Source organism: Prunus avium, chromosome 4, assembly GCF_965620075.1.
Source record: "Prunus avium chromosome 4, drPruAviu1.hap1.1, whole genome shotgun sequence".
NCBI lineage: Eukaryota > Viridiplantae > Streptophyta > Magnoliopsida > Rosales > Rosaceae > Prunus > Prunus avium.
The window spans coordinates 22051371-22073738 of record NC_142287.1 but is presented as its reverse complement, the minus strand read 5'-3'; the positions used below and the strand labels follow the sequence as shown (position 1 = coordinate 22073738).

At 36.6% G+C, this 22368-nt stretch overlaps 4 protein-coding genes across 4 annotated transcripts; all 4 read left to right on the top strand.

Moving 5' to 3' along the window:
• The first annotated feature begins 2363 nt into the window (after nt 1-2363).
• Nucleotides 2364-3741, top strand: LOC148295029 (PKS-NRPS hybrid synthetase cheA-like). The gene is made up of 2 exons (XM_088252359.1): nt 2364-2424; nt 3095-3741. Exons 1-2 carry the CDS (start codon nt 2364-2366, stop codon nt 3739-3741), a joined length of 708 nt encoding a protein of 235 aa, XP_088108485.1.
• Nucleotides 3103-5224, top strand: LOC148295028 (protein FAR1-RELATED SEQUENCE 5-like). The gene has a single exon (XM_088252744.1). The coding sequence runs from the start codon at nt 3778-3780 to the stop codon at nt 5032-5034; it is 1257 nt and encodes a 418-aa protein (XP_088108870.1). The 5' UTR covers nt 3103-3777; the 3' UTR covers nt 5035-5224.
• A 5830-nt stretch (nt 5225-11054) lies between these two features.
• Nucleotides 11055-12820, top strand: LOC110769178 (putative F-box/LRR-repeat protein At1g56400). The gene is made up of 3 exons (XM_021973113.2): nt 11055-11957; nt 12246-12425; nt 12515-12820. The coding sequence occupies exons 1-3, from the start codon at nt 11055-11057 to the stop codon at nt 12818-12820; spliced, it is 1389 nt and encodes a 462-aa protein (XP_021828805.2).
• Nucleotides 12821-14374: 1554 nt separating this feature from the next.
• On the top strand, nt 14375-22026 carry LOC110769171 (uncharacterized). The gene is made up of 7 exons (XM_088252358.1): nt 14375-15625; nt 16157-16333; nt 16419-16717; nt 16761-16841; nt 20329-21265; nt 21372-21548; nt 21626-22026. Exons 1-7 carry the CDS (start codon nt 14576-14578, stop codon nt 21923-21925), a joined length of 3021 nt encoding a protein of 1006 aa, XP_088108484.1. The 5' UTR covers nt 14375-14575; the 3' UTR covers nt 21926-22026.
• Nucleotides 22027-22368: the final 342 nt, after the last annotated feature.

The window sequence follows — 22368 nt, the reverse complement described above, 5'->3', positions numbered from 1 at the left end:
AAATGGTGATCAATCATTCAAACTAGCATATTAACTTATAAGCATAATGAATAAGAACAAAAATCATAATTGAAACTTGGAAACTAATTAAACTTGAATACTTAAGAAAGAATGTACATTACAAATAAAAGTAAAGTAGAACTTGAAAAACTTAAGGAGAATTTCAGCACAAAAACTTGAAAACTAGAAAGGAAACTAAGAGAATTTGAGGGAGAGAAGGGAAGGGAGCTCTAGAGAAGTGTTTGAGAGCTCCCCCCCTTGGGGTGTGTTTTGAAGCTTGAAGGCTTCTCTATTTATAGGGCTAAGAGGGAGGAACAACATGATGAAATCCAACACCACCATTCCTCTTTTAATACAACCCATAACTCACACTTCATCTTGTCTATGTTAGTGTGGTTGGAATCAATCTCATCCCATACTTCTTTTGCTGCACCTCAAGCTTTCTTCACATGGGATCAAAGGTGATCAATTGTGGCTGCCTTTTGCTGCCAACCCATGTGGTCTTCTTTTGGTTGTTGAACAAAAACGAGTCTTCTGAACCAGACTTGGTGTAGGAAGGCCAGAGGTTTCAAAACTTATCCAATGGGGCTTAAATTTGGATATGTTATAGTAGACACCCATTGGAACAACTTCTATGAAGAGAGTATTCCCATCGGAGCAGTAGAAGTATGCGTTTTGGGCCTTGCAATGTGGCTGCCGAACAGAGACTGGAATTGACTTCATTTCATTTATGCTTTACATGCATGCACATGCTTTCTCTATAATAACTCCAGCATGTACCAACTTGATCCTTTAGACTTTCATAGCTGGAATGCCTCCCCACTTCACTCATTATGTTGGATCCAAAGTCAGTTGCAGCATGGGTGAGGCACATGGCTTAAAGGAGGAGACAAGGCTCAAAGCTGGCAGCTGCAAATCCTGCTGAGCAAGGTTGAGTGTTGGGCGGGCTGAGCACTCCACAAATGTCCAATTGGGCTGAAATTTGGATATGTTGTACTAGACACCCATTGGAACAAGTTTCATGAAGATCTTCACCTCATCCAAGCCCCATAGCATGCTGATCCAAGGCCAAGAAGCTGACCTACGAAATTGGGCTGGAAAGGAGTTGTAGCCAAAATGTGTTTGTCTTTAAGCCCTTGTTCCATTCACCCAAATCAAGCCTTAACATGCATGGATTGCATCATTTCCTATCCAAAGTCATCATTGTTACCTAAATGTCAATTAACTGAAAGATAAACACAAAAAGGATTAAAAGCACAAGTTTAACTCAAAAACATAACCAAATCATAAGCTAGAAGAGTACAAAATGATATACAATTATGAACCGATCACTTATCAACTTATCATTGATTTATATTATAACACAAGAATTATGAGTTACCGTAGTAACGTGGAGGCACTGCTAATTTTACAATTAGGGCTTGGGATTGCAGAGTTTGAGTTTGAGTCTCTTATGTTCTTATACCCCTTACGGTTTCATCATTACCGCTCGCACTTTTGCAGTTAGGGTTCGCAGAGAGAAGAAACAAACTTATTATGTTAGGGATTTTCAATGACAAAAGGCTTTAGGCTCTCCATTATCGTTGAAGGTGAAAGTAGGACTCTATCTCGGGTAAGTAGATTTCAGGGTTTCATTGCTATATAAAGGAGACTCGTCAACTCTCTACGAAATACAACTTTTCAACAACAAACTCTACACTAAAGCCAACGCTTTCAGTCAAAGACGTTCGTCTCTTTCTGTTATTTGCTCTGCCAAGACTCCTTGGTATTGATTGCCAACTGACTCCTTCAGTTGAAGACCATTCTTGTGGTGCTCTTGTCTTGTTCTAATCCATCAAAACCACACAATTCTGATCCATCAAAACCACACAGTTCTGATCCTTACTCGATTGTCACCTGTTACTTAGTTTTGTTTTGAGCCAGAATTGATACAAGGTGGTGACAACTTGTAGTTCTAGTCAATCTTTTTACTTGTTTTCATTGTTTACTGTTTTATTTACTTTATAACCTTTTAACTTTTTGTATTAGAGAAAGGGAGCTGATTTTCCCACTCCCCTTTTCTCCACTTGCACTCCCTTTTGCTTTTTAATGATTTTTCATCAATTTTTTCTTTTTTGTTCTTTCTCTTTCCTATTCTACCCTTACCCTAAATTAATGTTTTGATAATTAAAATTAAGAAAAGTTAACAGAAAATAAAACCAAAAAAATAAAAAAGAAGTCAGAGCATCTTCTTCTATTTTGATACCTAAACCCTCTTCTTCTCCTTCATCGTGTCTTTCCCACTTCTCAGAGCCAGTCATGGAATAGAACAATCCTTCTCCTACCCAAGGCAAATACTCTTAATTATTGGCGAAAGGTTAGCTATGGATGAAGAACAAAAATTAGAGTCTGAGTTGCAGATGATTTTAGACATGGTGGGCAACAGTGATTTGAGTTGAATGCCAGAATTTAGTAATCCTTCACATTCTCAAGATATTGTGCATGGTACGTTTTATTTCTTACTTAATCTAACTTTATTGATTATTAGCAGTGAATTAGCATATTGGTTTTATGTATGTGTGTGTATCTTTATGTTTAACATTTTCATAACGTATTTGTTAACCTTGTGGGGAGATGCTGAGCATTGATGGTCTACATCTGTGTCCAAAAGGAAGCTTTTTGAACTCTAGAAGATGTTTCTGTATTAAAAAGAAATTCACTTTGCTGAGCATTACCTGTTATCTTATTCATAGGTTGAGTTTTACGAAATACTTGGTGCTCTGATGAATTGCAATTCAATTTTGATGGTTTTTTTTTAGGGAGCTGATTTTCTTTTGCCCGCTTATCTTCTCATATGCACACATAGACAAGTTTAAATTAGTGGTACTGCTATCTCTTTATTTTTGCCCTTGGGTAGAGGTCGTGGTGACCTACTGGTGCGATCCTTTGGAGGCGCCTACCGGCTGCTTGACGAAATGTCTCATAGTAGTACCTCTTTTGTCGTATATATTCATTCTTAACTAATATGTGATAGGTAGTGAAGCATAAACATTCTTCATAGCTGTAGCCAATGTGTAGTTTATGTTTTATATAAATTGGATGGTTTGTGATATAGGCAGTGAAGCATCGATTGATAAAAGTGACAAAATGCTCTCTTTGACAAACAAAAATTTTCGAAGTCGGGAAGACCTCATTGAAGTTGCTCGTAAGATTGCCTTTGTGCAAGGGTATGCACTGGTTATTAGAAGATCTAAATCTGAGAAATATGTTGTCCTTGGTTGTGATAGAGGCGGTAATTATAAAAGTAGAAGAGTTCCACTAGAGAAAAGAAAAAAGAAATCAGCATCTCGCCTCATAAACTGTCCATTTGAAATTTGGGGCAAAAAGAAAAGGAAACTTCAAGGATTTTGGAAGTTGGAGATTAAAAGTTTGTTGCATAATCATGAACCTTCAACGGACATGTCTGGACATCCCTATTGTCGTCGATTTTCAAATGAGGAAATTATGCGGATTAAAGAGATGAGTATGGCTGGTATACCACCACGCCAAATTCTCTCTTCACTTCGACAGAGCAATCCTCATCTTCGAGCAATTTCCCGAAACATTTACAATAAGAAGGCTAAAATTTTGGAGGAGAGCCTAGCAGGACGTACGGTTATTCAAGCATTATTGGATGAACTTGGTGGAGGTGGTTTCTCTTATAACATTGAGTATGACCAAGAAGGGCATTTGACTCATTTGTTCTTTGCTCATCCTATGTAAATTGAATTGAGTAAGAGTTACCCACATGTCTTTTTGATGGATTGCACTTATAAAACTAATAAGTATAAGATGCCATTATTGGATATAATAGGAGTTTCAAGTTTCAACACTTCATTCTACTCTTGTTTTGTCTTCATGCAAAAAGAAGAAGAGAAGGATTATGTGTGGGCTCTAGAAATGTTCAATAAAATTTTGGGAGTTCATAATCAGCCATTGTTGATCATATCAGACAGAGAATTGGCCTTAATGAATGCTATACGCATTGTATTCCCAAGTGCTTGTAATTTGTTATGCGTGTGGCATATTGAGAAAAACATTCTTGCAAATTGTAAACCTCATTTTAGAGAAGAAGTTGATTGGGTTGCTTTCCTATCTACTTGGGCTGATTTAATCAAATCTCCAAATGAATCATCATTCGATAAAGCTTGGGATCATTTTGAAAATGAGTACAAGGAGAATGCAGCTGTTTTGAACTATATTAGAGGTACTTGGCTGCCATTGAAAGAAAAATTTGTGAGTGCATGGACAGATGATGTTGCACACTTTGGTAATCAGGCTACTTCAAGAGCTGAAGGTGCACATGCATTACTAAAGAGGTATCTTCAAGTTTCAACTGGAGGTCTTCGTGAGGTAAAAGAAAAAATATGTCTTGCTATTGAACATCAATTTCAAGAAATCAAAACTCAACTCTCAAGTGAAAAGGTTTGTGTTCCACATAGACTTCGGATTCCATTCTTTAAAGAAGTTGTTACTCATGTATCTATGTTTGCTTTAAATGAGTTATACAAGCAACATGAAGCTGCAAAATATGGTAATCTTTCATCTCAATGCACAGGCCATTTTTTCAAAATGATGGGTATTCCTTGTGGACACATGATTAAGGATATGAAAATTCAAGTATTGCCTTTAAATGCCGTACATAATCAGTGGATGATCGATGCACGATTGTTTAACAATGATCAACATGCAAGTTTGGATGATGAAGATGATCAAATAAATAGTCTTCTATTGGATTTCAAAGAAAAGTATGAAAAACTGCCCATTCTTCAAAAAGATGATACAAAGAGACAACTATCTCAATTTGTTGGTACTTCTTTTCCCTTAATTCTGGAGCCTAAGATTCAACCTCATAAAGGACGTCCACTAGGGTCAAAGAAGAGAAAGGAATCTAGCTCTACAAGGCGTGAACCTTCAAAATTTGAGATAGTTGAAAATTCTCGTAAATGTAGTGTTTGCAAAGGTGTTGGTCACAATAAAAGTACTTGTCCATTTCTACCTTTTGGAAATGGATAGAAATGTAAGTATTTGTATGCCAAATTCTTTATTTTTTTTTAATCAAGTATGTGAGTACTATTTATCTTTGTTGTAGTTAATAGATAATAATTTTTTTCAGCTAACATATTTACAGGTAGAAGAACCAAAGAATGTTACTAACCAAATTGTCATTAGGAGCTTAGATATGCAGAGAGCAAGGTACTTCTTATGCATAATAGTCTCAGATTTTTATTCTTTCATAATTTTCAAAGTAATTGTACATGTCTTCTTATTAAAGGGAATTGTATCTCATCAAATTTTATAGTAGTAAATAATATTATGAGAGATCAATTAGTTTGTTAATTAATTAGTCTTCTTTCTTGTAGGTATTTTGAAGTGGATGGATGGATTCATCCTTATTTCACATGTCTGTTTTTAACACAAGGAAGAAGTGTTGTATGGAATGATACTGTTTGGTTAATGGAGCTAAATTATCTTTTTTGTGGTTATAGCTTTTCTCTGTGCTTGTATGGAATGAAATAGTTTGGTTAATGAAGCTAAATTTTTGGCAACCACGATGGTTTTGTCTATACTTTTTGGTTGTTGCTCTTGTTGCTATCTCTATTTAGCTATCTTTTCTGGCTTTCAATGAAGTTTCAGCTATTGACCAAAAAAAAGAACATGCCAATGGAGCTAAGTATTTTGCTTTCTTTTATTTCCCATGTTATCTGAACAACCCAATGAAGCATCTAAGTAAATATTTATATTTTGTTCTCGAATGGATACAAAGGATTAAAATTGTTCGGTGGAGTTCTTCCGATCACTATTTCCTAGTTCAAGAGTGGGAGATGCCAGATGCCAGATGCAAATGGATCACTAAAGAAATATTTTGCCTATTCACCAAAAAAAAAAAAAAAAAAAATCCCTATGGTTGCAGGGTTTATTCGTGGGCATGTGTTTTTGTAATAGGTGGACCATATAATTTTGCCTAGACAACTATACAGTGTTAATTATTTCTTACTTGATGAAAGGAAAAATATAATTTTGCAAGTTGAAAAATTAAGTATAAAGGAAAGGAAATGATATAAAAGTGAAGTAAAAAGAAATAAAGTAGGGTAAGGGTAGAATAGGAAAGAAAAAGAACAAAAAAGAAAAAATTGATGAAAAATCATTAAAAAGCAAAAGGGAGTGCAAGTGGAGAAAATGGGAGTGGGAAAATCAGCTCCCTAGAGAAATTATGAAGTCCTTTTTTTTGTCTTAAGGCATAGAAAAGAACCTCATTGACTCAGTTTATCGTTTCAGTTCACAATCCCTTGATTAGAATCATTTACTTTGTCTTATTTCTTTATATTTCTGTCTATTAGAATTGATTAATTGCTAATCGTGGCACGCCCGCAACTCACACTTTACCAAAGTTTGCTCTAGGGCTTTGATTAATTGTAAACACTACGATTTCAAATCATAAAAATTGAATCAAAGTGGTGAGAAGAAGAACAAGAGGTCATAACACCCAAATTGGCTCTTCTTTTTTGAACAATCCATCCACAAAAAGCTGAAAAAACTAACCAACAAAAACATAGCAAAAGAATCAAAAGTATCCACCTACCCCAATGTCAAAAGAATCAGAAGGTTATACGGGGTCGAACTCTACCATGGAGTTGGAAAAGGCTTGGCAGCGGCTGCACTACAAGTTTCAGAAGGTTTTTGTTTGTTTGTTTGTTTGTTTCTTTCTTTATCTTTTTTTTTTTTTCCATAAAACGTGGTTTTTTAACTAATAGGGTTTTTATTTTATTTATAAAAAAAAAACCTTATATGGATTTTAAAATCATTTTTTCTCTACCCTTAGATTAGATCTAAGGGTGGGTGACCACAAACTCCGTGGACCACAGGGTCCAGAGAACGGGACTGTCAATAGATATTCACATAGACATATGGAAAATATTTCCCTCCATCCTTGGAAGTAGGAACTCATACTTTTTTGTCAATTCACAGTATGACATGTGTGTAGAGATTTTTCTTGTTGTATTTTTTATTAATTATTTTTGCAAATGTATTAAACTGTAATTTACATGAAGTATAAATGCCTCGCAGTGTTCTAAATGTATACCAATATTACATTATAACAGTCCTGATCTCTTGGACCACAGGAGTCCAAGAAATTGTGGTCACCTACCGTTGGATATTAATCCAATGGTTCAACAAAATTTCTTAAAATGAGTGCAAGAGTGAGTGAACCGTTGAATTTACATCCAACGGTGAGTGACCACAAATCTCTTGGACCCCTGTGGTCCAAGAGATCAGGACTATACATTATAATTACTCGACAGTAAGTACGGTACAAGTGTGTGTCACATAGGTAAAACCTGATAATCAATGCATTATGTATTTGCAATGATAGGTTTTGTCTTTGAAAAACTGCAATGACCTAATACTACGAGTGATATGATTGTTTGGGAGTGCTTTTTGATCTCATATACAATTTTTAGATCTCATATACTTGTGCAAGTAAAAACGGGCAAAGGCGCCATGGGGTTGGCCCTAATCCATTATCCATATGCCATCATTTGGTCTTGGTTTGGATTGGCACAACTTAAACTTATATGAAGAGGAAAACATGCAAAATATTGTGGTGACAAACATAGATAAAAAAAAATGCATCCCAAGTGATTATGTAGAGCTAAAACAATATAAAGAGAATCCCTCCCAAAACATAGACTAGAAAACCCTCAAAATAGTGTGCGAACCCAAAGGAGTGGTTGTCGTCATATTAACCCATGCTCAATTGTCTTCCCGTTAGATTTTTAATCTGAATATTCTATTGCAAATCTTTGAGTTATATATGCTTCATTTGCAAGACACAATTTGGACTGAAAGTGAAGTAAAAAGAAGACCAATGAAAACCACAAAGTACAACTTCTACACTGTTCGCGAGAAATTTCTTTTTTAACATTAACATGCTAACCAATTTACATTTGTTGACTGGTGAGACCCAACACAAACCTTGACCCTAGATTGGGTGCAAGGTAACTAGGATCAAACTGTGTGAAGTGATTTTGAGATATGGAAGAACACAAGTGAAAAATTGGGAGAATTTTTTCCATTGATCTGATAAAAGTGAGTGATACAATGATATAAGAGGTTTTTGTACATGTACATGAGAGAAATTCTAAGTGAAAGGAAGGGTCAGTCATGTTTAACTTAAGATGAGTCCTCTATTTATAGGCGTAGTCTTGGGGCGGATTATGACTTTGGGCTGCAGAGGCTTGGGATGAATTTGTTTTGTAAGTGTGGGCAAGGATTGGGCCAAAATCTAAAGGTTTAAGTAAATAATGGGTCATGTGGGGGTTAAAACCTTGTAGAAACCAAAATATAGTTAACATTATGGCTGAATATTTTTTTTAAGTGTGCACGCCCACAGTAGTCATTAGATGGGTGCGGCAATGGACAAACCCAATTGAAATCGGACACGTGCAGGTCTCTCGCATTCGCCCGAAAATAAAAGATATTGTCATTGTCAATTAGAAGATGCAAAATACGCAAAGAACCCACTATTGTAGTGGTTTGAAATCATTACTTCCTCAGGCAAGGTACATGGTTACCTTCGAGTTCTAGCATCTGTATAGTGTGTGTAGTTTAGTATATTATTGGCCCTCTCGATAGAAAATACAAAATATACACTACTCCCGTTGAATAAGAATACTAAAGCCTTCAACACATGTAAGGAATAGAACCTAGGACTGCGGATCGCCTTATCATAGACCACATATGAGTTAAAATATTAACATGTAGGAGCATCATTAACTACCACACTATACGGTATGGTAACACACTCCATCACCCAGTGGCAAAAATGATTCGCATTGCACAGTGAGAGAGGTTTTTTAAAGACTAGGAACTTTTTGAATCAAACTCTCACCTAAAAAAACCCAATGACTAAAATCATGTCCCACAGTAGGCCCAAACTTATGAGAAAAACCTCCCTTCATTGTGTCCAAGAGACTGAGTGGGGTGGATTAATTTTGAAAGACAACCTACGTATATTTTACCTTAAGTAGTATTAATAATAACAAATTTGCTGGATTTCATTTAAATGAAATTAAAGGGTTTAGATTTGGATTTTTCAGAAAAAGAAGAGAATGCGGGAAAGAAAGTTAGGGAAAGATCATCTTTAACGAACGTTTAATGTCACTTTTTGTGCAAGAGGAATGCTAGCTACTTTTTCCTTTTATACCTCCTTCTTATTACACAACATGGTGTTGTGATCACAATATTCCGTTTTTTATGTCATCCTTAAAGGAGCAGTCCTGCCAAACACCGACTAAATTAAAATGATTTTTATTTGAGTGATTTTTTATAGAACTGATCATAAAGAAACGAACACTTATCATCATGAGATGAGATGACATCGTAGGATAAGAAGGAAAATAGAGAATGTATATAGGGAAATATATGAAATTAATAGTTTATCATCTAATTCCCCTTGTTAATCATCATATGAAAATCTGAAGAATGCCCATAGGACTAACAAATAGATTTTAAAATTAAAGATATCTCTTTCACAATTTATTTTACTTTTTCTCTGATCTGTACTCATTTCCTTTCCAATTTATAAACCCCACATCCACACTTGGGCTATTAGACCGTACATAGTTCATGTTTGTCATTGAAGACGATGTACATGATAACTAGATCCGTATGTGTGAAGGGGGTGGAGCTCAGCCGATCACTTCGAACGGTTTTCATACACATAACATAAACCTATATAATACAGATGAGCCGTCAGTTCGTCATTAAGTGAAATTCGAATCGTATGTGTATATCTGTTTATGTTACTTTAACACAGCGCAAATTATCTTGCACGTATATTAACAAGGTATTATGAAAGTTCGAATCAAGCAACACCAATTTGAACTAACATGAAATGCTGAAGTTTTGAGGGGTCACGGGCACTATAGGTCGAAGTGTGGCTCTGCCGAATGCCCATTGTTGCATTCTAGGAGTTGCATCTCATGAATAGAACCAATTACACTCTTGAGAGATAATGGTCTTGCATACTCCTCACGGTTTGTATTGGTGACTCACAAATAAGCACGTGACTCATGTTTCGCGTGTTTATCTTAATGTTTTGGCGCAAAACACAATTAACTAAGTTAAACTTCCCTATTGAAGTAAGTTTTTTTTCTTTTTTGTTAATCATCAACTCGGGAAGCGCACTTACGAGCATCATATAATTTAATTTCATTATTCTTCTTCCGTGCTTTTACTTGCTTAGATCTCTTTATCGTATTAATTAATCAAATGAGTAGAAGTCAAAAATGAAAATTGCTAGTCGATCGATTTTAAAGTTAATTTTTAGTTAGAAAGGCAAACATTATACACTTTATGTTCACCTTTTTATTTTTATTTCTGCTTCCGTTTATATTAATCTTTTTTGTAATGTTACCATGTAGCATGTATCGTTTTATAAGCTTATTTGAAAATCCCTCAATAAAAGCTCTATGTATATATACCAACGAAGCATTTACTTTGATGTCAATCAGATTCTCATTTATTTCTATCAACCAACATTGTCACGTCCACAACCACATGTAATCACCCTCTCAAAAACTTTTCCTCTCAACCGCCGCATGTAAAGTAAAATTCAAAAAACTTTTGGATCAGTTTCTAATACCATTGTCCCTTTTCCTAATCTTGAAATAATTAACTTATTTGCTCTCCCCCCATCCATCGTCTCCAAAAATCGAGAAATTTTAAATGTTCCAGGTACAACACGTGTCTAGTGTACCATCCAATAAACATAGAACATGTGGAATTATTATCCAACTTACTGCATTTCTTCTTATGACATGTGGCAGACTGCATTGGACATATTCCATATGTCTTCCGTCTATTGGATGGTACACCAACCACGTGGTGTACCGGGAACACTCAAAAATTACTCCCAAAAATCAAAGAGAGACAACTCTTCGCCAACCCCACCCCCCCAACAACAACCTCCTCCTCTATAAAACCCTGCAACTTCTTTCGCTTCAATCCCATCCCACCACACAGACTCAAACATGGACCGCTTCTCAGTGTTGCCCGAGTCCCACCTCTTCACCATTGTCTCCTTCTTGCCTTTCAAAGAAGCGGCAAGAACCTCCGTTCTGTCGAAGCGTTGGCGTCACGTTTGGCGTTCGTCAAAAAACATCGAGTTCGACGAACGTTGCTTTGCCAACGTCGATGCCGATAGAGCGGTCCAAAGACAAGTGTTCATTGATTTTGTGCGGCAGTGGGTTCAAAACTACCAAGAACCCACCGTGGACAGACTTTCTCTCAAGTTTTCGCTGCCTCAAAATAACCCAAGGGTTGTCGAAAACTGCATCGCATTTGCTCTCGCCCGCCATGTCAAACACCTAGCGCTTGATTTCTCTGATCCCACATGGGATGTACACGATCTCGACGATATTGCTCATCCGACGCCGTTTGATCTGCCTCTGTCTGTTTATAACCATCCTCTCGAATCTTTGACTCTGTCTTCTTGCAACTTCAATGTGTCCGAGTTCAAGAATTTTGGGGTGCTTAAAGAAATTTCGTTGTGTTGGGTTGAAATGAAGGAAAGCACTACTAAGGCTTTGTTGGCCAACTGTGGGTGTCTTGAGAGTTTTAGCCTGAGACACTGTTGGGACATGGACAACTTCTTCTGTGTTCGAGTAGGGGAATTAATGCTGAAAACTTTGGTGGTTTATAAGTGCAGGTTTATTTGTTCTTACTTTGAATTTGAAGCACCAAATCTGCGTTGTTTGAGGTACTCTGGGACCCTGCCAAAATTTTGTTTACTCAGAAATGGAGGCTTGGATGAGGTGGATCTTGACTTTGGGCATGAGACTGATGGGAATGAGTCAGTGTCTGATCTTCTTGGTCAACTCATTGATGAAGTCAACCCCATGAGGGCATTGACTGTTTGCACCTACATGCTTCAGGTACATAAGTTTTAACACTTTCAACAAAAAATAAAAAGTGAAATAACTTGTTATTGTGGTTGGTTTTATCTTATTTCATTAATCAATAATACTATTTTGTATCACATCGATTGACTACTTTGCTTATCAATTCTCTAAAAAAGGTGTACTCCACTAATAAATGCGGAATTCAAAACCTGTATTAGATATATGGTCAATAATGTGATCAGTAAATATGGTACAAATAATGCATCTTTGTTAATGAAGCTTGAGACGGTGTTAACTAATGATCAATTGTGTTGTCTGCAGGTTCTTCCAATGGGAGAGGAAGGCATTGGTTCTCCTTTGGGCATTACACAGTTGACACTAAAAACGATGATGCATGACTATGAACAACACGGCATCCAGTACTTCTTGAAAAACTGTCCCCAACTGGAGACTCTGAAAATCGAAATAGGCAGCCATGCCCGTACCAGAATTATCAATTATGTAAGGCCCTTTATATATATATATATATTATTAGTAATTAATTAGACTTTAATTAACATATATACGTTCTGGTTTTGTTATGGCTCCAGACGGAATATGAAGCTCCATGTGCTGAAGTGAAACCTGAACATATGTGGAACCAGAACACGATTATTTTCTCGTGCGTAACGCAGACTCTGAGAGAGGTTGAGATGAAGGGCTTTAGGGCGTCGCCGAACGAGATCGGTCTGATGAGCTATCTGCTCTGCTATGGCCGCGTCATGGAAAAGCTTACTATTACTGTTTCAAGCCAAGCCAGCGGCCGTGGAAACCCACAGCTCTACCGAATGGTAGCTGAAAAGACGCGGGATTTAGCTAGAACGGCAGCACCAAATCTGCAGATAATGATTATTTAAATACACACAACAAGACCGCATGAGCAGATGTTGTTATTTGAATTATTATTAATTGGTGTGAACTTTTTCTTTTGTTGTTTCATAACAAAATAAATACAAATCTCAGATGATTTTTTTTGGTTTTTACTATCAACGAGAAAAAAAACACCACGGTTTACGTTGGTCACACTCACAAATCAGCATGCAAAACTCACTTTTGTATTTAAGTTTCTTTTATGGATCTCAATTATGACCAAAAAAAAAAATATGGATCTCAATTTCTTTTACAGGGAATATTTTAGTTAAATTAGTTAATTAACTTTCCCAAATCAAATAAACCAAATTGCACACTTTTGTCATTTCAAAATGAACAACCTCTCGGTGTCATCTATTAATTTGGTCAATGAGACTCATTTTTAGCGTTCTTTTCTTCCCATATAGAACTTCTGATTAGGATTGGACAACTTTAAGATTTGGCAAAATTTCGACAAGATTCCCTTGCCAAGTCAAGTATAAGCTTGAGCTAGTTTCACAAACTAACAGAAGCAAATTAAATTAAGCTCATCGTGAATCAAAAGCTAGTTGGTATAATTTCAAATAATTTAATCTCACTGTTATTTTCATTTAATTTTCTATTACATCTAGGGCATGTTTACGTATCAGTAATGGAGAAAGTAAGGAATCAGAAAATTTAGGAATCGGGTAACTACTGAATCGGTATGGGAAGAATCATTCCCATTAAGCTGTTTACTAAACATATGGAATTAGCAAAGGAATGGGGTTGATTCCCATTGTTATTGTTTACTAATTTTCATGAATCAGAATCCAAATGAATTTGATTACTGAAATGCCCTGCACATTTTCACCACAGCACATATATAATTCTCAAATTGGCTAAGGAGACCAAACTAAACCGGTAGCAAACTAGTAAGAGGCCAGTTCAATGATAATGTTAATAACACCTTTGTCAAGAGCCAATTTCAAACGAAAAAAATAAACTCCAATAAATATATATCTTTCACCTACGTAACTAGTAAACAATCAAATAATAATGACATGCATAATCTTCATACTACCAAAAAAAGAGATATATAATATCCACAAAAGTCTTTATCTATGACTATACTATGTTTTGTGATGAATGTGAAGACAGAAGATAGAAGAAGAAGATAGATAGATAGAATGATTTACATAGCACAAGGCGTTGCTGCTGCTTATGGGAGGTTGTGTCTGCAACGATAACGTGAAAAAGAAGTTGGAGCGTCTTGGAACTTCTTGGCGTGAGTTTTTTTATATTTTATTTTAGGGTTTGGGGTTTTTTGGAATTATGGTAAAGTAGTCAAGGTATTTTTGGAGGTTATTAAGAGAAAATAGGAATGGGAATCGTATCGACTACTCCCCCCTAGGTGATCTGATACCCAGTTTTGAGGGGATGTGATTACGGATTTTGAGGTGGGGCCCACTTATTTTTTCATTCCTGATTGCAAGTAAACGCAGGGGAAGTCAGGAATGGAAATCATTCCCTTTCCTCCCATACCCATTACTGATACGTAAACATGCCCCTAATGTCGTTGACGAACGCTGACGTGACAGTCACAATCACAATGAGAGAAAAAAAAACATTGTCACATCAACAGACACCTGTCATTAACACCTGTTAATTTCGATCAATTTATTGTGTGTGTGACTTTATCAAAAAGAAAATTGTTGTGTGCCCTTATCAAAAAGAAAAACGCTTGTGTGCCCTGTAACCGCCTCTTCCCCACGTTTAGGAAAATGAAAGAAAACGAAACACGAACTGTTTCGCCAACCCCCCACCACCACCCCCAAAACGGTGCCTGTGCCTCCACAATTCTTTCTTCTACAACCCGTCCCTGCTACTTCTCTCAATCCAATCCCATCCCACACACAAACATGGACAGCTTCTCAAATTTACCCGAGCCCCTCCTCGTCACAATAATCTCCTTCTTGCCCTTCAAAGAAGCAGCAAGAACCTCTCTTCTCTCCAAGCGTTGGCGCCACCTTTGGCGTTCCACCCAAACCATCGACTTCAACGCGCGTTTCTTCATCAACGTCGACGCAAGTAGAGAGGTGCAGAGACAAGTCTTCCTTGATTTTGTGCGGCACTGGATCGCAAACTACCAACAAGCCACTATAAGCAAATTCTCTCTCGCACTCTCTCAGCCGAGAAATTCCCAAATGGTCGTGGAAAATTGCATCACCTTTTCTCTTGCGCGCAACGTCAAACACCTGGTGCTTGATTTTTCTGACCCCACATGGAATGAAGATGACTTGGAAGGTCCTGCCGATCCGACGTCGTATGATTTGCCTCTCTCTGTTTATGGCCATGAACAAGTTCTTGAATCTCTGACTCTGTTTTCTTGCAAGTTTAATCCTTCTGGGTTCAAGAATTTTGGGTTGCTTAAACAAGTTTCGTTGGGTTGGGTTGAAGTGGGAGCATGCACTTTCAAGGCTTTGCTTGTGAACTGTGGGTGTCTTGAGAGTTTGAGCCTGAAACACTGTTGGAGCATGGAGAACTTCCTTCGTGTTGGTGGAAGGGGCTTAAAGCTGAAAACTTTGGTGGTTTATAAGTGCAGGTTTTATTATCCTTGCTTTGCAGTTGAGGCACCAAATCTGAGTTGCTTGAGGTACACTGGGACCCTGCCAAGATTTGATATATCCAGAAATAATAGAGGCTTGGATGAGGTGGAGCTTGACTTTGGGCTTGAGTCTGTGTGCAGTTGTTCCATGGCTGATCGCCTCTATCAGCTCTTCTTTGAAGTCTTCCCCATGAGGGCATTGACTGTTTGCACCTACATACTTCAGGTACTCAATTTCCCTCTGCAACTTTGGATCTCACTTTAACGTTTGGCTATTTGGGACCTTTTATCATACACTTGTGCTGCGCTTTTTGTGTGTGGTGGAGAACAGAAAAGGAAAGTGTCTTGAGTTTAATGTATCAGGTGTTTATATTTCCGTAGGCGTATATGCATGTTGTTGATTAGTGTAATCAATCTGCTTTAGTGTTAATTATGTTGTTATCTCGTAAACTAGACGTCTCTAGAAGATCTTTTAGTTACTTATTTATCACGTTTCATGTTTACACGTGACTAGATTAATTCTTATAACTTTATACATTACATCAATTGCGACTGAACCGAATAAAACCGAACTGTACCCACCACTAATCTGCCGTGACTCTCTGAGTATTGATATTTTGTACATCCACATTTAACTCTCACATCAAGTAAGCAAAAAAAAAAAAAATAATTAAAAATAATCTCCATGAAAATCTGCTATAAATTGCATGCATTTACAAGCTTGACGTCGTCCTAACTAATAATTATTTGTGTGCAGGTTGTTAGCATGGGAGAGGATTTCATTGGTATGGAGCCGTCTTTTCCCGTTACACACTTGACATTGAAAACAGCAATGCATGACTATGAACAAGTCGGCATCCGATATTTCTTGAATAGCTGTCCTCATTTGGAAACTCTTGAGATCCAATTAGGCCCCGGCAGAATTTTTCATGATGTGGGTAATCTTTAAATTTTAATTACAAAGTACGTAGTCTTTTAATGAACTGCAAGTTACATATATACATTGATCTCTTCTTCAGGAATATGAAGCTCCATATAGTGGACTGGATCCTCATGAACTGTGGATCCGCCATCCAGTAGTTTTCTTGTGCGTGACTCACACTTTGAGAGAGGTTGAGATCAAGGGTTTCAAGGGGACGCCTAATGAGATTTACGTGCTGAACTATCTGGTCACCTATGGCCGTGTCATGGAAAAGCTTACTGTGATTACTTCGGGGGAAATGAGCAATCGCGGAAACCCAACAGTTTATCGGAATATTGCCAAACAAGCGCTTATGATCGAAAGTGCTTCGCAAAATCTGCTCTTCACGGTTCTTTAAATGACGAATGACTTGATCAACCTGTTGTTTGTATGCCTCTAGTTATAGGAATAGTTCGTGTGTTTTGGAGGAGAATTCTTGTGTAGGGACTGTCTCATACGGCAACAGCCCTTCATTATTGGAGTGAGTCCCTGCCCAAGAATCACTTGTTTTCTGAAAGGTCGAAGATGTCTAAATCAAATTAAGATTTGGACAACGACTAATACATGAGCAGATGTAGTAATGAATGACTAATGCGAACTATTTCTTTTGTTGTATTTTCATTAGTGAAATATTGGTGCTTTCTATCAAATCATGGAGTTGATGTTTGGTGACATTAGTTTTGCATTTATAGCATGTTAGATTATCTAAAATAATGGATAAATTTATGTATCGGATATCCTCTATGGGCGCACAAAAATGATTATGTTCAATTTTTTAATCGCTTGTAAGAAAAATAATAATATGATTTAAACTATTTTAAAAATGAATATTTTTTTAACAGAATTGGATGCTATATAAAAATGAGTAGTGTCGACAAAATTGAATTTTCCATTGATGGGTACTTGGGATCCTCCTCAATACCAAAAGCAGTTTTTTGGGGTCAAAAAAAGAGACTGGAAAAGAAAGTTGCTTTTGTAATGATTCAATTATTCCTCTCTATCTCCTGAGTGATCTCTAAAATATGAAGTTCACCAATCAATCCTCTAGCTCATCAAAGTCCCACTGCACAAAGTCAAGCTACAAGTTGCCCCATATCCCATCACATTAATTTTGATTCAGTTTCTCCTCATTTCCTCATTTCATGTCACCTCCAAAGTATGGCATTTTCAACGTGTTGCACGCATTACAGGCATCATTAGGTCTACGCCTACTTGCCTGGGAAAAGCACAAGTTTTTTCTTTATTTGTTTAAGGCTTAATTGTTATAAGAATTCCTTGAAACTGTAATCAAATTACACACTGGACCCCTGAAACTTTAAGTGACCTACCATGCTCTAATGTTTTCTGTCTTATATTGTGCTTCACCATCGAAAAAGGTTAAAAATTAACAATAGGACCCACTTTTGATTAACGTGAATCCATTTCAATCTTGTTGTTTTTAAGGATTATTAAAATAAAGAAAATAAAAGTAAAATCTACATGGCAATATTCATTAATTGACATAGTATGACCATATCAACTGCCATATAAAGTGGTTACTCTTATCTAATTCTAAAATTAAAAAAAAAAAACCAATTGGCACTCGAGGGCTAGTACATAAAATAAATCAATGTAATTATTCATGGGGTAAAATTAGTTAGATATGCTCTTCATTTGGGGTTTCACATTTGGTGTCTATGAAAGAAAGCAGACAATAGTGTTGAGCGCAATATAGTACCTCTGTGTGTCATAGGAACATATTTTGTATTTTTTTTTGTCAAGGGTACAGAAAATATACTCTCAAAGTTTGTGACGTGCCACCACAAAAACGAATAGGTAAGTGTTTTTTTGCTTGGGTAGTTCTAATGGACAGGACTTGTCAGGTCCAAAAGCTCCAAGTACGGCCCAGAGTTGTTATAATTTATAAATCACTTCCAACTGAAACAAGTAACTACCCTAATTTAGGTGGAAATCAAGTATGAGCACGAAGAAATGTTATGCCTTATTAGACCGTCTTGAAACTTGATTCACTTACAAATGACATTAAGGGAAGTTTCACTTGTTCGAGTGGTACTATACCTTCTCCGCATATTCGGTCTAAAGGACATAGACGGTAAAGAGAGCAACCCAACAATAATATGGTAGACATGAGTAAAACTTCCCCAATGACCTGAGTCATCTGAAAAGCTGAAACATGTAGAGTGTTGATTTTATTATCAAACGTTTAAGGAGAATAGTTAGATGATCTAAAATAATTGATAAATTTATGTATCGGATATCCTCTATGGACTAGTAAAGAGCTTGTACATAGTTTAAATGCATCTGATGTCAGAGTTGAAGTTTTTTCTTTAATTGTTTAAGGCTTAATTGTTATAAGCATCCCTTAAAATTATGATCAAATTACATATTGACCCCTGAAACTTTAAGTGACCTACCGTGCTTTATTGACCGATGTTTTCTGTCTCATATTGTGCTCCACCATAAAAGAAAGATTAAAAATTAACAATAGGACCCACTTTTTATTAACGTGAATCCATTTGAATAGACTACATGTATGTGTTTTGTTCTTTGACAAATATTTTTTTTCACTGTTATCTACGTATTTAAAGTAAAATGTAGAGAATGGTAAAACATTCAAAATATTAGAAAATGTCATTGGTTAATACAAACATTAAGAATTGAAATTATTTATTAAATGAGGATAATATGGTAAATTCACACTTTTTTATATTAATTTTTGTTATAATTAAAAACAAAATCAGATAATGAATCCTATTTTTATGGAACACAACTACCCATGATCTAATTCTAAATAAATAAATAAAAACCCATTGGCACCTAGGGGCTAGTACATAAAATAATGGAATTTTCAAACTCTTAAATAAATCACTGTAATTATTCATGGGGTAAAATTAGTCAGAAGCAGACAATAGTGTTGAGCACAATATAGTACCTCTGTGTGTCATAGGTATATATGTTGTTGTATTTGGAAGAAAATATACTTCCAAAGTTTGTGACGTGCCACCACAAAAACGAATAGGTAAGTTCTTTTTTGCTTGGGTAGGTCCTAATGGACAGGACTTGTCAGGTCCAAAATCTCCAAGTACGGCCCAGAGTTGTTGTAATTTATAAATCACTTCGAACCGAAACAAGTAAGTACCCTAATTTAGGTGGAAATCAAGTATTAGTATGAAGAAATGTTATGCCTTATTAGACCGTCTTGAAACTTGATTCACTTACAAATGACATTAATTACCGTGAAACAAATATAATCTCTCTCCTATTGGTCATGACAAGAGTGCCAAAGATCTTGCATATGTTTGGAATACGGAAAATGTTAGGCATATCACATTGTGTATCACCTCTCTAATAGAGGTGCGCCTCATTATATTGATGGGCTCCACTTTTATTATAGAAATGGTTCACAATATGGTAGATAAATGTAATAAGCCTAGCATTACCGGATTGTATCGCTGCCAAAAGAAGTATGTGGATTTTTGTATTTACGTGTTTAGTGCTTTAGCGCGAAAGCAGTTAGTTAAATTTGTTAATTAATTTGACGGCGTGCTATAGATTTCTTTTTACACCGTTGCCTAACTAAATCTCTTTTCATATTAATTGATGAAAACGGATGGTAGAACACATCAAAATTTAAATAATTAGTTAAATAAATTGTTTATCTTTACAATATTGCTATTATACATACACCAAAAAGAATTCTAAATACTTTTTTTTTCTTTGTATCGTGAAAATTGGTTGCTTATTTTTCTTTGGTGTCAAGTACACATGTAATTAAGATAAAATCAATTTGTCATGCATTCCCCCACATGTAACGAAAAATTTGAAAAAAGCTTTTAGAATCTAATTTTTCTAGAAATAACTCTATTTGTCTTTTTCATTTTTTTCCCATAAAAATCGCACCTAGTGACACAACACAAGTGAAACGTTGTGCCTGTATGTAACCGCTCTTCGTCCTCTATAAAAACAAGATTCTTCTTTAGCACAAACACAGAGACAAACATGGACCGGCTCTCATCTTTGCCTGAGCCTCTCCTTCTCATCATAATCTCACTTTTGTCCTTCAAAGAAGCCATAAGAACCTCCGTTTTATCCACCCGTTGGCGTCACCTTTGGCGTTCAACCGCAAACATCGAGTTCAACGAGCATTTCTATGCGAACGTCGATGCAAGTAGAGAAATTCAGAGACAACTTTTCATTGATTTTGCGCAGCAATGGATTGCAAACTACCAAGAAGACAACATAGATAAGTTTTCTCTCACATTTTCTCACCCTAGAAACTCCCAAGTCTTCGTCGAAAACTGTCTCAAGTTTTCTCTTGCTCGCCATGTCAAACACATGGGGCTTGATTTCTCTGAACCTACCTGGGATTTATCTGATCCTGGCGACAACCCTCATCCGGTGTCGTTTGATCTGCCTTCCCAGGTCTACAGTCATCATGTTCTTGAGTCTTTAACTCTTTCTTCCTGCAATTTTGTTGTCTCTGAGTTCAAGAACTTTAGGTTCCTTAAACATGTTTCGTTGGCTTGGGTTGAACTTATGGCTTCAACTGTCAAGGCTCTGTTAGTTAACTGCGGGCTGCTTGACAGTCTAAACCTAAAGCAGTGTTGGAACATGAACAGCGTTGACGTCTGTGGACAGGACTTAAAGCTAACCTCTTTGGTTGTCGATAGGTGCATGTGTTCGGGTTATCAGAGGATTTCAATTGAAGCACCAAACCTAAAATATTTGAGGTTTGCTGGCTTTGTGCCCATATTTGATGTGAACACAGCTGGAGGCTTGGAAGAAGTTGACCTTGATTTTGGTCTTGCTTCTATATGTGATGAAGATAGTGGTTATCTTCTCTATGACCTCCTGTGTGAAGTTTACCCTTCGAGGGCTTTGACTGTGTGCAGTTACACGCTTCAGGTACTCAATTTCACCATTCATAACCATTTCATTTTCAGGTTTACATAACGAGTTTTTCATCGTTATAATTTGTTCTTATTAATTATTATGTGTTGATTGTTTGCAGGCTGTTACCATGGGACCGGAGCCAATTGGTATGGAACCGCGTTTGAGCGTCACAGACTTGACCTTAAAGACTGCAATGCATTTCAATGAACAAAAGGGGATCAAGTTTTTCTTGACTAGTTGTCCTCTATTGGAGACTCTCACCATCGACATACGCCTCGGGACAATTTTTCTCCATGTGGGTATATCTAACTCATTAATTAATTAGTAATTAGTCTTTTAATTAACTTATGTCATCAAAATTATATCTTGAAGGAAGATGAGGCTCCATTTCATGAACTCAACCCTTGTGATGTTTGGATCGAAAACCCGATAGTTAACTCGTGCATAATCCGAACTCTGAGAGAGGTGGAGATCAAGGGCTTCAAGGGGACACCAAATGAGTTCTATTTGCTGGCCTATCTGGTCCTCCATGGTCGTGTCATGCAGAAGCTTACTGTGGTTACCTCAAAGGAAATCAGCAACCATGGAAACCCTGCAGTGTACCGAAGTGTAGCTGAGAAACTCTATGCATTGAGACGTGCCTCACAGCATCTGCAAATCACCATTTTTTAGAGAGAAATAACAAAATCCGATGGATGTTTTAATTATTTTCATGTGCATTTGAAGTTCGAAACTCATGTAGGCACAGTACTATTACTCAATTCTTATTTTAGTCCCTCACTTTGGATTTGAATTTTATAGTCTTCGAACGTTTATACTCTCACAACGACGCCGTCAATCTCAACTTGTGCATAATGAATTAAATTATGAGTACCCATTAATCTATCTACATATACAGGAACGTTAAGGTTGCCACATCTTGACCCAAAAAAAAGGACATTGTTGTCACATCATTTATATAACCTGAAAGTTTGTTAAATTTTCATGTTGCACAATCACAAGCTAGCCCCAACTTGAGGTTAAGGACTGACTGTTCATTGCCATCAATCATCTCCACTTTTCTGCTGTCCAGGCTCTGATAGTGAACTGTGGGTTACTTAAAAGTCTGAGTTTGA